The 16,294-nt window shown below is 49.8% G+C and overlaps 2 protein-coding genes across 4 annotated transcripts in view; one reads left to right on the top strand and one right to left on the bottom strand.

The window, feature by feature from the left end:
- The window catches only part of RNF14 (ring finger protein 14), a 121,256-nt gene extending 109,572 nt beyond the window's left edge, over window positions 1-11,684 (bottom strand). The window contains exons 1-2 of one of the 2 annotated variants that reach the window (XM_063810794.1): window positions 11,565-11,684; window positions 9,028-9,106 (exon numbers count right to left, since the gene is read on the bottom strand). The gene's annotated coding sequence lies outside the window, so the exon portion shown is untranslated. Of the gene's footprint in view, window positions 1-2,009; window positions 2,095-9,027; window positions 9,107-11,564 lie in introns of those variants that run through there. The other variant, XM_063810791.1, reaches the window with a different exon arrangement.
- On the top strand, window positions 236-14,851 carry PCDH12 (protocadherin 12). 2 transcript variants are annotated; one of them, XM_527055.7, is made up of 4 exons: window positions 236-3,466; window positions 6,848-6,945; window positions 8,855-9,006; window positions 12,628-14,851. In XM_527055.7, exons 1-4 carry the CDS (start codon window positions 587-589, stop codon window positions 13,050-13,052), a joined length of 3,555 nt encoding a protein of 1,184 aa, XP_527055.3. In that variant the 5' UTR covers window positions 236-586; the 3' UTR covers window positions 13,053-14,851. The 2 variants fall into 2 exon arrangements, with proteins under 2 accessions (XP_527055.3, XP_009448119.1); XM_009449844.4 differs by lacking the exons at window positions 6,848-6,945; window positions 8,855-9,006; window positions 12,628-14,851 and adding an exon at window positions 6,557-6,717 and having other exon boundaries at window positions 490-3,466.
- Window positions 14,852-16,294: the final 1,443 nt, after the last annotated feature.

Genomic DNA, 16,294 nt, shown 5'->3' with positions numbered 1-16,294 from the left:
TTTTCTGCTCACTTGGTGATGCAGAGGCTCCCTTTCCCTCAGCAGCCGCCTTGCTGCGTGGACAGCAGCTTCCCATCTGGCCTGTCCCCGGAGCCCCGGCCTCATCCTCCTCAGCGGCAGGCCACTTAGCTTCACAGGAAATGCTCTTTCTCTAATTGGCATTGAAACTCACAGCCCTCCCTTTTCCTGTAGGTGGGGTTTCCATAGGAAAAAGCTGCTTCTCTGTTTCCCCAGCCTAGCAACTGTTTGGCAGTCAGAGTCCCACATCCTGCTCAACTGGGTCAGGTCCCTCTTAGACCAGCTCTTGTCCATCATTTGCTGAAGTGGACCAACTAGTTCCCCAGTAGGGGGTCTCCCCTGGCAATTCTTGATCGGCGTTTGGACATCTCAGATCGCTTCCAATGAAGATGGCCTTGCCTTGGGGTCCTGCTTGTTTCATAATCATCTAACTATGGGACAAGGTTGTGCCGGCAGCTCTGGGGGAAGGAGCACGGGGCTGATCAAGCCATCCAGGAAACACTGGAGGACTTGTCCAGCCTTGAAAGAACTCTAGTGGTTTCTGAATCTAGCCCACTTGGCGGTAAGCATGATGCAACTTCTGCAACTTCTGCTGGGGCTTTTGGGGCCAGGTGGCTACTTATTTCTTTTAGGGGATTGTCAGGAGGTGACCACTCTCACGGTGAAATACCAAGTGTCAGAGGAAGTGCCATCTGGTACAGTGATCGGGAAGCTGTCCCAGGAACTGGGCCGGGAGGAGAGGCAGAGGCAAGCTGGGGCTGCCTTCCAGGTGTTGCAGCTGCCTCAGGCGCTCCCCATTCAGGTGGACTCTGAGGAAGGCTTGCTCAGCACAGGCAAGCGGCTGGATCGAGAGCAGCTATGCCGACAGTGGGATCCCTGCCTGGTTTCCTTTGATGTGCTTGCCACAGGGGATTTGGCTCTGATCCATGTGGAGATCCAAGTGCTGGACATCAATGACCACCAGCCACGGTTTCCCAAAGGCGAGCAGGAGCTGGAAATCTCTGAGAGCGCCTCTCTGCGAACCCGGATCCCCCTGGACAGAGCTCTTGACCCAGACACAGGCCCTAACACCCTGCACACCTATACTCTGTCTCCCAGTGAGCACTTTGCCTTGGATGTCATTGTGGGCCCTGATGAGACCAAACATGCAGAACTCATAGTGGTGAAGGAGCTGGACAGGGAAATCCATTCATTTTTTGATCTGGTGTTAACTGCCTATGACAATGGGAACCCCCCCAAGTCAGGTACCAGCTTGGTCAAGGTCAACGTCTTGGACTCCAATGACAATAGCCCTGCGTTTGCTGAGAGTTCACTGGCACTAGAAATCCAAGAAGATGCTGTCCCTGGTACGCTTCTCATAAAACTGACCGCCACAGACCCTGACCAAGGCCCCAATGGGGAGGTGGAGTTCTTCCTCAGTAAGCACATGCCTCCAGAGGTGCTGGACACCTTCAGTATTGATGCCAAGACAGGCCAGGTCATTCTGCGTCGACCTCTAGACTATGAAAAGAACCCTGCCTACGAGGTGGATGTCCAGGCAAGGGACCTGGGTCCCAATCCTATCCCAGCCCATTGCAAAGTTCTCATCAAGGTTCTGGATGTCAATGACAACATCCCAAGCATCCACGTCACATGGGCCTCCCAGCCATCACTGGTGTCAGAAGCTCTTCCCAAGGACAGTTTTATTGCTCTTGTCATGGCAGACGACTTGGATTCAGGAAACAATGGTTTGGTCCACTGCTGGCTGAGCCAAGAGCTGGGCCACTTCAGGCTGAAAAGAACTAATGGCAACACATACATGTTGCTAACCAATGCCACACTGGACAGAGAGCAGTGGCCCAAATATACCCTCACTCTGTTAGCCCAAGACCAAGGACTCCAGCCCTTATCAGCCAAGAAACAGCTCAGCATTCAGATCAGTGACATCAACGACAATGCACCTGTGTTTGAGAAAAGCAGGTATGAAGTCTCCACGCGGGAAAACAACTTACCCTCTCTTCACCTCATTACCATCAAGGCTCATGATGCAGACTTGGGCATTAATGGAAAAGTCTCATACCGCATCCAGGACTCCCCAGTTGCTCACTTAGTAGCTATTGACTCCAACACAGGAGAGGTCACTGCTCAGAGGTCACTGAACTATGAAGAGATGGCCGGCTTCGAGTTCCAGGTGATCGCAGAGGACAGTGGGCAACCCATGCTTGCATCCAGTGTCTCTGTGTGGGTCAGCCTCTTGGATGCCAATGATAATGCCCCAGAGGTGGTCCAGCCTGTACTCAGCGATGGAAAAGCCAGCCTCTCCGTGCTTGTGAATGCCTCCACAGGCCACCTGCTGGTGCCCATCGAGACTCCCAATGGCTTGGGTCCAGCAGGCACTGACACACCTCCACTGGCCACTCACAGCTCCCGGCCATTCCTTTTGACAACCATTGTGGCAAGAGATGCAGACTCGGGGGCAAATGGAGAGCCCCTCTACAGCATCCGCAGTGGAAATGAAGCCCACCTCTTCATCCTCAACCCTCATACGGGGCAGCTGTTCGTCAATGTCACCAATGCCAGCAGCCTCATTGGGAGTGAGTGGGAGCTGGAGATAGTAGTAGAGGACCAGGGAAGCCCCCCCTTACAGACCCGAGCCCTGTTGAGGGTCATGTTTGTCACCAGTGTGGACCACCTGAGGGACTCAGCCCGCAAGCCTGGGGCCTTGAGCATGTCGATGCTGACGGTGATCTGCCTGGCTGTACTGCTGGGCATCTTCGGGTTGATCCTGGCTTTGTTCATGTCCATCTGCCGGACAGAAAAGAAGGACAACAGGGCCTACAACTGTCGGGAGGCCGAGTCCACCTACCGCCAGCAGCCCAAGAGGCCCCAGAAACACATTCAGAAGGCAGACATCCACCTCGTGCCTGTGCTCAGGGGTCAGGCAGGTGAGCCTTGTGAAGTCGGGCAGTCCCACAAAGATGTGGACAAGGAGGCGATGATGGAAGCAGGCTGGGACCCCTGCCTGCAGGCCCCCTTCCACCTCACCCCGACCCTGTACAGGACGCTGCGTAATCAAGGCAACCAGGGAGCACCGGCGGAGAGCCGAGAGGTGCTGCAAGACACGGTCAACCTCCTTTTCAACCATCCCAGGCAGAGGAATGCCTCCCGGGAGAACCTGAACCTTCCCGAGCCCCAGCCTGCCACAGGCCAGCCACGTTCCAGGCCTCTGAAGGTTGCAGGCAGCCCCACAGGGAGGCTGGCTGGAGACCAGGGCAGTGAGGAAGCCCCACAGAGCCCACCAGCCTCCTCTGCAACCCTGAGACGGCAGCGACATCTCAATGGCAAAGTGTCCCCTGAGAAAGAATCAGGGCCCCGTCAGATCCTGCGGAGCCTGGTCCGGCTGTCTGTGGCTGCCTTCGCCGAGCGGAACCCCGTGGAGGAGCTCACTGTGGATTCTCCTCCTGTTCAGGTACCTGGGGCATGGGCAGCTCTTTCTCTGGTCACTCCTGGACCACCAGAAACAGAATCAGACACCCCCATAACCTGCACAGTCCTCATGTTTCTTCCTTAGGCTCACCTGGCACTTTCTGATGCTTTGGGTAGCAATGGTTCAGGGCACAGCTTTGTGATCGGCTGAACTTAGCTGTGTGATCCTAGGCAAATTCCTTACTGTCTCTGGGCCTTAGTTGTCTTATCTGTAAATTAGAAATGATAGTAAGAGTATCTACCTTGTAGAGTTGTCCAGAGGATTTGATCAATTAATTCCTATAAGGCATTTATGGTGCCTCACAAGTAGACACACAGCAAAGGTAGTGATTAAGAGTATAAGCTTTGGGCAAGGTTACCTGGGTTCAAATCCTGGCTCCACTTCTTCCTAGCTCTGAACCACAGAGGAAGTTAACATCTCTGTTGAAGATGTCTATGTTAACACCACCCATCTTCTAAGTTTGCTTGAAAATAAAATGAGTGAATGCTCTTAATGCCTGTAGAACAGTGTCCATCTGACATGTAGTCAGTACTCAGCAAATTATTACTATTACTTCCTCAAAGCACTTCTCCATCTCCACTATTTGCCTGCCTTCATCTCATCTGGGCAACTTCCCTATGAAGAAGGCCAGCATAGACATCATTGCACCCAAACCCAGGTGCTGCAAATAATTTGTCTGAGACCCCAGAGCTTTCTGGCTGGGCCTGCAGGATGGGGCAGTGGAAATAACCTTAGAACTTAGCAGTTAGGCAGATTGGAGTTCAGATTTCAACACAGCCACTTAGGAGCTGGGCAACCTTGTACACGTCCTTCAACATCTGAGCCTCATTTTCCTCATCTATAAAATGGGGATTATGAGACCAAACTTACCCTGTGTCTGCCTCCTTAGAGTGTGAGGGCTAAATGGGATGATGAGTGTCAAAATGTCTAAGGACCTGGGATTTTCTAGACACAAGTGGGGAAACCTTTCCAGGGATGATGCCTGATCTCACACCCATATCTGCTTCTGTGAACCTCAGATATTTTCACTGTGCCAGGCTGCCCGCCCAAGGCACACTTCTGTTTGGCCAGGCTATCAGCTCAGGTTTCCTGTGAAGCAAAACACAGTTTCCTTCCCTATTCCCTCCTCAGGAAGCCACCTGGAGATGGCCCAGCTGTTCTCTTAGGAATCTTGCCCTGGGATCGGTGCAGACCCAGAGGTTGCCAGAGCCAACCATTCATTTATCCTTCCATTCATCCATCCATTTATCAGGTGCTTTTTGGATAAACTCTGTGCTGAACACTGTGCTGGCTGCTGGTAGACAGGACAACAGAGAATAGGCCCTGTGGGTGACCCCGCTGAGGTGACAGAAAGAAAGGTGCCCATTTGGGATCAACTTGAGGGTAACAGGCAACTTGCCCAATGCTCATATCTTTCCAGCAGCACATAGAGTCAGATCTGAGTGTAAATTCCAGCCCTCCCACTAATTTCTGTGTAGCCCCTGTGAGCCTCCAATTCCACCTCTGCAAAATGGCCATAATGGTATCTCTTCCCTTAGGCTGTTGTAAGAATTAAATGAGATTATATACCACTGGACAATCACTGTTTATCATGGGATTTATTAATAAGCTCATTTAAACCTCGTAACCCACCATATGACCTGGGTCTCATTAATATGCACTTTTTTCACTGTTGAGGAAACTGAGTAATTTTCTCAGAATGCTTAAGTAATTCCTCAAGGCCACACTGATGGGAACTGGGGCAGGGACATATTTAGGATTTGAACCTGAGTCTGACTGATTCGAGTCTGGGCTGTAACTGTGAAGTGACCCTGAATGACAGTGCTCAGCATAGGGCTTGGCATGTAGGGAGTCATGTCATGAAATGGCAGCTGTCACTTGAGCAAAGGGTGGCAGGTATCTTAAGAGGGCTTCTGGGCCTGGGCTGGGAGGTGGGATCTTCCCTGAGGCAGGCAATAAGACCCCGAGTCTCCCAAGTCACAGTGAAGCCCCAGTCCTGGCCATCTCCTCTTCCAACTCTCCTCTGAGGTTGACACTTCCTACCTCAAGCTGCACAGAGGGGCATGGTGGACCTCCTGAGGGAGGAATGGGGGTGGACCCAGGAGGAGGAAGCAGTGTTTCTAGGAATAACAGTGCAAACTCCTTGCTTTTGCAGAGGATTTTTAACTTTTTCAAACCATTTAATCCTGACAACACTGAGAAGGCGGCATGTGGGTATTTCTAGCCCCCTATTAGAGATGAGGAAACTGAGGTCTGAGGAGGTCTAAAAACCTGTCTAATGCTATACAATAAGCTACAAATGGCCTTGAACTAGAACTCCGCCTCCCAGGACTTGATCTGTTGCCTCTCCCTTCCAATGGCCTATAGGGTCTGGCCGTGATATCTCACCCATCCCCTACTCCATTCTCCAGTCTTTCTGAAACTCTACCTTCTCTTCCAGCCTTTCAGTGTGCAGTGCTTCTGCCTGAAAACTCCCCACCCCTTGCCCAGACCTTCATTCTCTTTCCACCTGCCAAACTCCTATGGAGCCTTTGGGTCTCAGCAGAGGTGCCTGGCATGTGGTATGAACTCAGTAACATCTGTTGAAATGAATGAATTAACTTAATCCAGTACCACCCCCCTGCTTCCTCCCTGCTCCAAGTTGGGTTAGAGGCCCTCTGCTCCCACAGAGCCCCCATTCTTTCCCTATGCCCAGAGGCAACCCCTGTGGTAAACACTCTTCGCTGACCTGATCTCCAGCCAGCCTCCCTGTGGGGCTGCCTGCAACCTTCACATCCTGACAGATGTGACCACACTGAGGGCAGCAGCTGGGGCTCCTTCTCCTTCTTACTCCCATAGCAACCACCCTGCCTGGCACTTATTAAGTACTTGTTGAATGAATGAAAAGATGAATAAATGAATAATTCAATGACACCATTTTGCCTTCTCTACAACATAGTCGTACATCTGGTCAACAAAAATTGGCCGAATGTCCAAATACTGCTAAAGGGGAACATAACTCTTTAAGATAATCTTCATCAAAGTAACAACAAATTGATGGTCAGGAAATGCCTTTTTCACCCCATCTCTCAGAGTCCACCAGGTGCAGGACACTCGGAGGAATGAGTATGAGGGGACGGGCCCAGAGGGTCCTCTTGCTCTCCTTCAGACACTCAGGTCCTGGGGTGACATGACAGAGCAGGGGACCTGCCCGCCCAGGTCCCTGTCTCTGTCACTGGGCACCATCCCCCATCTGATCACACAAACATCTGAAGCCAGAGGAAAGACTATAAAAAGAAAGCACCGGCATTGAGGGAAACATCCGGCGAGGAAGTGTGCTGAGTCGGAATTGTGTGGAGTCAACAGATTTTTCCTGTCTTGTAGCAAATCTCCCAGCTGCTGTCCTTGCTGCATCAGGGCCAATTCCAGCCCAAACCAAACCACCGAGGAAATAAGTACTTGGCCAAGCCAGGAGGCAGCAGGTAAGCAGCACGTAGCCCCTACAGGCATCTCAAGGCCCCTACTGGCCGCCCCTCATCTCTGCAGCCTCTGTGAGTGAGGAAGGGTGAGCACAAGTCAGACACCGGTCCCCTGGGAGGGTGCAGCAGACAGCATCCATCCTCCCACCCTGGGAGTTTTGGTCGTGAGGTGACTGTATTGATAGTATTTACAGGACCTAGAAGTCCTGTAGGACTAACTAGCTGTATTGATAAATACCATCAATACAGTAGTCACCAAGGAAATGACCTCATCCCTGAGACTGTATTTGTCCCGATTACAGAGGTGCTGTAAATTGCCTTTATATCTGTAACTGTCACCTCTCTTTCTCTTGACCCATAAACATAATATGAAGGCTCCCCACTAAAGACATGGCTGTGTGGGCGTGTCCCTTTGGGCAATCCTAGAATTGAAGACACCTTAAGAGAACATCAAATCCAACTTCTTGTTACGGATGGAGAAACTGAGGCTCTGAGTAGCTTGATTCAAACCAGCTATGTAAACTTGAGCAAGTGAGATAATCTCTCAGGACCTTGGTTTCCCCATCTGTAAAACAGAACCCATCCCATTTCCCTTGTGGTAATGGGGTGAGGATTTCATAATCAATTGTATTCTAAGCCCATAGCCCAGCAACTGACACATAGTAGGTGCACACACAATGCTAACTCCTTTCCCCTTGAAGCAATTTTGCTAAAGGTCATGTAACAAGTGAGTGGCAAAGCTGGGACCAGCTCTCAGAGTTCCTGACTCCTGCATCAGTGCTCTTGCCCTGACAACTTACAGCTTCTTTTTACAAGGATGGTGAGAGGTAGTGTACTGCAGGGGTGAGTCCACACACTCCAGGGTCACACTGGCCTGGATTTGAATTCTTGCTTTATCTCTTAATCTATGGGGACCTTGGGCAACCTGCAAAATCTTCACAAGTCTTGGTTTTCTCATTTGTACAATGGGTTGATTAAAGAGAACCCCTTACAGGTGTGGAAGGTTTGAATAAGACAGTGCATGGACCTTGCATCGCATAAGGCCTGACTCAGACTCACTGCTCAAAAACATTAGTTGTCATTATCACCCACACACTTGCCACCTCCCTGCTCATTTCTTCACAGCAGCAGAAATGGCTACAGGTGAACAAAACCAAACAAACAGAAGGACTCCTACACCTTAAAACCCCTCAGGTAGCCTTCCCACCTGCTGGGATGAGGGTCCAGGCCTGTCCCCAAGTGTCTATGGGAGAGAGGGACCAGGATGGAGACAGCAGGAGACTGGGGTGCAGGTAGCAGATTCTGAGCAGCTTTAGGCTGCCTCACTCCGGCTGCACCCTCCATAGGTCTGCTCTTCTGGCCTAGGATTTGGCCTAAAGTAGGGAGGAAGGAATGTTCAGTCACTCATTCAGCACCCACTGTGTGCCACGCCCTGTTCTGAGCACCAGTGAGGGAGCAGGCAATGAGACAGGCAAAAATCCCAGCCTTCTCCTACGGACGGATGGACGGCTGCACTGGCTCCACTGAGGTTTACTAAACTCCTCCTGTGTGCCAGGCAATACCTAGACATGGGAGGGGCAACGAGAATGATATCAATGAACTCATCTTCACTTCTGTCTGCTGAGTGCTTACAATGTGCCAGGCTCTGTGGTAGGCCCCTCTACCTACAACGTCTCATTTTACCCTCACAACACCCTGTGAGGTGGGTGTTATTTATTACTCTCATTTTACAAATGAGGAAACAGAGTAAGAGGAGGGTGGGAATCACATGATCCAGGTTGGTCTGACTCTAGAGGCCAGGCTGTGTATCCAGTTCCCTATATGGGTAAATGAATGCAAACATGAATGGGCATGAATGAATGAATCTATATGGGAATGTCCCTACCCATGGACTGGTTGGTTTCTTTTGCAGGAGTGCAATCCCAGACACAGATGGCCCAAGTGCAAGGGCTGGAGGCCAGACAGACCCAGAACAGGAGGAAGGGCCTTTGGATCCTGAAGAGGACCTCTCTGTGAAGCAACTGCTAGAAGAAGAGCTGTCAAGTCTGCTGGACCCCAGCACAGGTAGGGACCCCCTGGAGTTACCTTGACCCTGCTTCTGCCCCATGGTGTCCAAGCTTCAGAGTTCTGCTCCAATCCACTGCAGGGAAAAGCCATTCTGTTTCTGTGGAGGAACATCAGCAACATTTAACTTCCCTTGCACCCTTGCAGCCTCAGAAAGTATTTTAAAGACCGGGTTCTACTTTGATTTTTTTTTTTTTTTTTTAGACAGGGTCTTGCTCTGTCACCCAGGCTGGAGTACAGTGGCATGATCACAGCGTGATCACAGCTCACTGCAGCATTGACCTCCTGGGCTCAGGTGATCCTCCCACCTTAGCCTCCCAAGTAGCTGGGACTACAGGTGAGCACCACCACCACATCCCGCTAATTTTTGATTTTTTTTTTTTTTTTGTAGGGACAGGGATTCACCTGTTGCCCAGGCTGGTCTCCAACTCTTGGGCCCAAGCAATCCACCCACCTCAGCCTCCCAAAGTGCTGGCATTAGAGGCATGAGGCACCTGTAATCAAAGCCAAAGTAGGCATCTGCCCTACGTTGATTATTCATTTTAAAAATCATTGTAAAAATAGTGAACATGCCAGGCACTGGGGAAGCATCTTATGTACATGATCTCATTCAAGCCTCCAACCAATCCCCTCAAGTAGATAATTATTACCTCGAATTTACAGATGAGCAAACCGAGGCTCAAAAAAATCAAGTAGCCTTCCCAGAGTCACCCAGCTCACCAGTGATTGAAGGGGAGCCAAACCCTGAGCCAGCCTGTCCTCTATGGACTTCTTACCACTCATTGGTGTTTGGTGTGTTTCAATACCCTTTCACCCTGGGAACCAGGTCAACTCTTTAATATGCTAACAATTGCAATGAAAACAAAAAGATTTTTTTGCAGAGAAATAATTAGTTTTGACAATAAATACATAATGTGAACTTGAATTCAAGAATCTGCTAGTGCCCCCCGCCCCTGCTGTGGACATTGGTCAGCCTCCTTTGGTAACACACCCCATGATGGACCATCCCTGTGCTGTGGTTTTCTATCTATGTAGTTAACACTGTTTCTCATGTGCTCCATCTGGCTGCAGACACACTGAAGGTATGGCAGGGACTTCTCTTTCCTTGGTTAAAAATATTGCTAATGTTTATTGGGCACTTTCTATGTGCTAGGCCCTGTTCTAAGTACCTCATGAGAAAATCTTATGAGATAGGGGCTATTCATTATCCCCATTTCATAAAGGAAACATGTGAGGGTCAGGGGTGTTTCATAATTTGCCCAAGGTTGTGCAGCTCGTGGATGGTTATTAACACAGGCAGTGTGGCTGTAAATTTTAGAGCTGTGTTGTTCAATGAGGTAGTCACTAGCGACAAGTGGCTATTTAAATTTAAGTGAATTAAAATTAAATAAAATAAAATATTCAGTTCTGCCATACCGGCCACATTTCAAGTGCTCACTAGCTATGTATGGCTGGGGGATATAGCTTTGGATTCTATCTCTATTGGTCAGCTCTGGCTGGAACCTGTAGGGTCAGTTCCCACACGGTCCTGCTTGCCCACAGCACAAAGGGTACTGAACACAGGGGCACTGTAAGGAGTTGGGGGTAAGGAAAGAGGAGGGGCAGAAAAGCCTTTGCTGCTCACAGGCTGGACTGCCATGGGGAGACTGGGATCTTGCTGCTTCAGATCTGCTTCAGATTTGCTGCTTCGGATTCAGATTGCCCCACTTGAGAATGCGACCATGATAATGTTTTCCTGGTTGCATGAACTCACTGAACCTCACAACAACTCCACAAGATACGTACTACTGTCTCACCACTTCCTAAGAGGAAACGGGAGCTTAGAGAGGTTAAGCCATTTTCCCAAGGTCACACACACTGCCCCTAAGCTGCAAAGCTGGGAAATCAAACCCAGGTTGGCCCAGTGCCCACCTGCAGCTAGAACTGGTGGGTGATGCTGGGTGAATTCAGCATCACTTTTCAGCTGTTCTCATACGCCCCAGTGATTTTCTCATTCCAAGCTTCACTCCTTCTGAAGCTCTCTGACCCATGTAAAAGGAAAGGCCTGATTCTATAACACCAAGAGTTCCATCCAACCTTATAGCCTCAGAGTCTCAAGGAACTAAGGTTTGCATTTCCCAAATGTTGAAGGTTAATATTTATGTTCATTCAATCATTCAACAAACATTCACTAAGTCCCAGGCATGGGGCTAAACCCAAGGATCCAGTAGGGCAGGAGCCCAACAGTGTCTCACAAGCTGCACAGTCCAGAATGCAGGGGAGAGATTCATTTATCAGTACAATAAATGACTACACATACTTCGGAATAACTTGTTCAAATTACATAAGTAATATTTGGTTAATATAGAAAAACATAGATAAACAAAAAGAGAATGGATTGCTTCTGCCCAGAGGTAATTTCAGTTAACATTTTGACATATCTCCTTCCAGTCTTTCATTCTGTGCGCAGATTTTAAAGTAACTCACCTTAGGCAAACATTAGATAAATGTTAAGTAGATGTTGTGCTTTTTTTTTTTTAAATTTTTTTAAGACACTGTTTCTTAACTCCAAGACTTACAATTTCTTTCCTCTGGCTTGGTCTCTACCATCAGGCCTGGGACTGGTTTCTTGAAACAGGATTTTCTGTTAAAGGGATGGGAAAAGAAGGGTGACTGTGGCATTGCAAATGTAGGGGTCAGTTTTTTGAATTCCCAGCCACCAGGCTGACTTGCCACCACCACTACCCCAGTCCCTCTCCTGGGACAGCCCTTGGACAGGCAGCCCCTCCCCAGCCTGACTCTAGGCCAGGGTTCCAGCAGCTTGAGAGATGATGTTGAGGAGGATTTGAGAATCCGGGGCCAGGTGGTAACAGTGCAGACCTTAGGTAGCCTGGGAATTCCAGAGGCCCCAGCTGGGCACCTGGAGTATCCAGGGGGAGGAAGGGCCAGCTCTTCAGAGAGAGGGTAGGGTGGTGCCATCATAGGGAGGCTTCAAAGTCATCAGACCTGGCATCAAATTGAGGTTTGGTTGCCTAGCAGATGTGTGACTTAACTTCTTTCAGCTCCAGTTTCCTCATCCATCAAATGGGGATAATACTCCTGACCTCAAAGGTTTGTGAAGTTAAATGAAATAATTATGTAAATTGCTCATCACATAAGTACCTAATATGTGGTCCCTATTATTATGGATGGGAACCAAAAAAGGCAGCGCTAAGTCAGGAACTCCAGCCTTGGCAAAGAAAAGGGATTTTCCCTCCATCCTCAGCTAGTGGAGCCCTGAGGGGAGAAGGCGCCCTGAGGGGTAAAAATCCTGGATGAAATATAGAAGACACTGAGACTGGAAACACACGCCCAGATTGGGAAATTCTTCAGAAAAGGGCAAATTTCTACTTCTAGGCCTTCTCCTCCTCCTGCTGCTTCCCCACTTGGTTCGCCCGGGTGTGTCAGTCGACTGCTTTCCTACCCAGGGAGCTTCCCTGTCAGGGCCTCTTCCTTCCTGTCCCCGTCTGGCCACTCTGTCTGTCCCCTGCCATTTCCCTTCCCTCCTTTGTCCACTGCCCTTGCCCTGCTCATTGCCCCACCCTCACCCGCCTGGCCCTTCCCGGAGCCTGGCCCTCACTGTGTCCCCTCCTTCCCCCACAGGTCTGGCCCTGGACCGGCTAAGCGCCCCTGACCCGGCCTGGATGGCGAGACTCTCTTTGCCCCTTACCACCAACTACCGTGACAATGTGATCTCCCTGGATGCTGCAGCCACGGAGGAGCCGAGGACCTTCCAGACGTTCGGCAAGGCAGAGGCACCAGAGCTGAGCCCAACAGGCACGAGGCTGGCCAGCACCTTTGTCTCAGAGATGAGCTCACTGCTGGAGATGCTGCTGGAACAGCGCTCCAGCATGCCCGTGGAGGCCGCCTCCGAGGTGCTGCGGCGGCTCTCGGTCTGCGGGAGGACCCTCAGTTTAGACTTGGCCACCAGTGCGGCCTCAGGCATGAAAGTGCAAGGGGACCCAGGTGGAAAGACGGGGACTGAGGGTAAGAGCAGAGGCAGCAGCAGCAGCAGCAGGTGCCTGTGAACATACCTCGGACGCCTCTGGATCCAAGAACCAGGGGCCTGAGGATCTGGGGACAAGAGCTGGTTTCTAAAATCTTGTAACTCACTAGCTAGCGGCGGCCTGAGAACTTTAGGGTGACTGATGCTACCCCCACAGAGGAGGCAAGAGCCCCAGGACTAACAGCTGACTGACCAAAGCAGCCCCTTGTAAGCAGCTCTGAGTCTTTTGGAGGACAGGGACGGTTTGTAGCTGAGATAAGTGTTTCCTGGCAAAACATATGTGGAGCACAAAGGGTCAGTCCTCTCGCAGAACAGATGCCACGGAGTATCACAAGCAGGGAAGGATGGCCTTCTTGGGTAGCAGGAGTCAGGGGGCTGTACCCTGGGGGTACCAGGAAATGCTCTCTGACCTACCAATAAAGGAAAAGCAGTGAGTCATTCTCCTGTTTGCACCTGTCAAGAGGGAGAAGGGAAGAGTAATAGAGTGAGGGTTATTTGTCATCCATTCCCTGGCAAGACCGTCACACTGGGCCTGGACAGGAGTGGGGCACCTTGGTACACAGTAACAGGTACACAAATAGCAGACATGTGTGCTCTTAACCCCGTTCCCCTATCACTATGTTACCAACTAATCTGCTTCTCAGCTGCAAAATTAGAGCTAAGAAAGCACAACTATTTATAAAGCATTTACATGAGCCAGGCACCAGGCTTTACAATAGGATTTAATTTGATTTTCCAACAATCCTGAGAGGGAGGTATTATTAACCCCGTTTCACAGACATGGATATGGGGCTTGGAGAGGTCAAGTGGCTTTCCCAAGATCAAGCAGGGAGTAGAGCCAGAGCCAGGATTTGGACCCAGGCTGGGCCAACACCAAAACCCATGCCTTCCACCTTGACACCAGCCTGCCAACCAAGGAGAGAAGGGAAGGCCCTGGAGGTGAGCTGTTGGCAGCAGTGAACTTGCTCGAGCTCCCCCGGGAAACACTGTTGAAAGGAACATTTCCAAAGCCATCCAGGCCCGCACCTCTCTACATTCCCAAGCACAAGGCAAAAGGAACTTGGATCTGAACTGATGCAGACCCATTCTTTCCCAACAAGTAGCTCTTCAAGTGTGGATGTCATCTTTCCCAACCCCATTTGCGGGTAAACCTTCCTCTGTCATTGCAGGTTCAGGCTTGTGAATCCCAGAGGACACTGTGTGAACTGGGTCTATGAAATCGGCACTGACAGCAGCCAGCCTTCCAGGGGATGGGGGAGGGAAGAAACAGCTGATATTTTCCCAAGGTTCAGCTTTATAATTTTCTTGGAAATTTCCGAGCAGCCAATCAGCTAGCTTCTAAATAGTGTGGGTCTCTCCTGGACACTGCAGGCAAAAGTTCCTCTATCTGCTCCTCTTTTTGTCCTTTCTTGGAGCTCAGTGCTCATGTTCACTGTTCAAGAAATGGGCCAATCATACTCCCAACTAGGGATAATGTGCATCATACATACTTGGAATACAGTGTGGTATCATTATTCCATTTTACAGATGAAGAAAATGAGGTTCCCCAAAGTTATGAGTTTCAGGGGCACAGTTTCTCCTCACCTCACTCTAGGCCAGAGTGATCTCCTTACAGAATCTGTGATTTTCAGGCTGGATCACAGAACTGTTGGGTTCTGCGGGCCAGTGAGAGAAGCTGGGGGATATCAAGCAGGCAGGCAGGGTCTCCAGCCTGACCAGCCAGGTGCCTGCCACAAAGCAACACTTGATGAATAGCTGTTGAATGGATGTATGAATGAATAAATGTGTCAATAAATGCTTCAGAGGCCCCTTTTATCCATATTGGAGCTCCAGGTAGGCCTTCATTAGAAAAAAAGACTCTGTGATGTAAAAGCAAAGTCTGAGAACCACAGTACTGGAGTAGACCATGGTGACCTCCCAGTCACCAGCAGATTTTCAGTGCAGAGCAGATGTTGGGAGGGTAGAGAGAAGAGAGTGGGCAGGGGGAGGTGACCTGAGGAAGTTGGAGCTAGAGCTGGCAACTAGATCACTAGACACATGGGACCATTGCATCATTCTAGTTCAAAAGCCCTAAATCTGTACTCCTTGGGCCCCCTGAATACTAGGTAAAACTTTGTGTCTAGGCATTTTTTTAGGCAGAAGATACAAAATTCTCATCAGATTCTCAAAGGAAACCTTGACCTTTAAAAGGTTACACAGCATTGCTTTAAGATACTATCTAAACATCCACAGACATGGGCAGTTGTCATAAAGAGTCTGAACTTTATCTATTTCAACTCTTCATTTTATAGCCAAGAATATAGAAAGAAACGGCAAATGACTTGCCCAAGGCCACCTGGCAGGTTTGTGGGGGAGAGCTTTCCAAATTAAGACATTTAACTGAGTGCTTGCTCAAATCAGGATTTGGATCTGGGATTTAGTATGGTGGTCTTTTTAATACATCAAGGATTCTTAATCTGACGTCTTTGGTTAGACTTCAGGATCTATGAACCTGCTGAACTGCATGCAAAATTGGGAGGATATGCATTTTTTCTATGGAAAGAAGTAGGTGCTTAGATCAGATTCTCAAAGAGATTTCGGGCCCAATTAAGATTAGAAAGCACTACAATCCTCTAGGTCAGCCCTCAGCCCTGCCTTCCCTGCAGAACCTGGAGAACTCCTGCGTAGAGCTGCTCCTGTTCTGAACTTTGATCAGAATGGGGGTGTATGTACGTGAGGGACAGTGTTCTCTCCTGCACCATGTGTCCCCTCCTGATGAGCTGATACCAGCACCTTTCCCAATAACAGGCTCAGAGTGAGACCGTGTCTATGGTAACAGAACTGGGTGTGTTGAACAGGAAGGTTACAGAAACTTCTTGACATCAGCCAAGATGTCAAAGCTGAGACTTTGGACACGCTCAAAACAGTTTCCACCAAGATGGGCTCTGTCCCCTGGGAGACTGAGGGAGCAGGCGAGCCAGCAAGCACTGTTACATGTCGTCCTAATTTGGAAAGCATAGAGGGACATTTTTAAAATCAATAGTCAGCCGTTCTCCAGCACCAGGAGTGCAATGCAGTGCTCACTCAGAGCCTGGGGGCAGCTCAGAGATTGACAGGCAGCTGCCTTGTCTGTCACCCAACTTCAGTTTGGCAGCTCATTGATGCTGCCTCTTCTCTGGCTGAAATAAGAGTGATGTGGCAACCACTACCTTTGAAACTCTGGAGAGAACCAAATCCCAAAAAAGAGAGGACAGGAGGAAGGAGAGGCTTGGCCTGGCACATACT

This window comes from Pan troglodytes, chromosome 4 (assembly GCF_028858775.2).
Source record: "Pan troglodytes isolate AG18354 chromosome 4, NHGRI_mPanTro3-v2.0_pri, whole genome shotgun sequence".
NCBI lineage: Eukaryota > Metazoa > Chordata > Mammalia > Primates > Hominidae > Pan > Pan troglodytes.
This window is presented reverse-complemented; position numbering and strand designations above follow the sequence as displayed.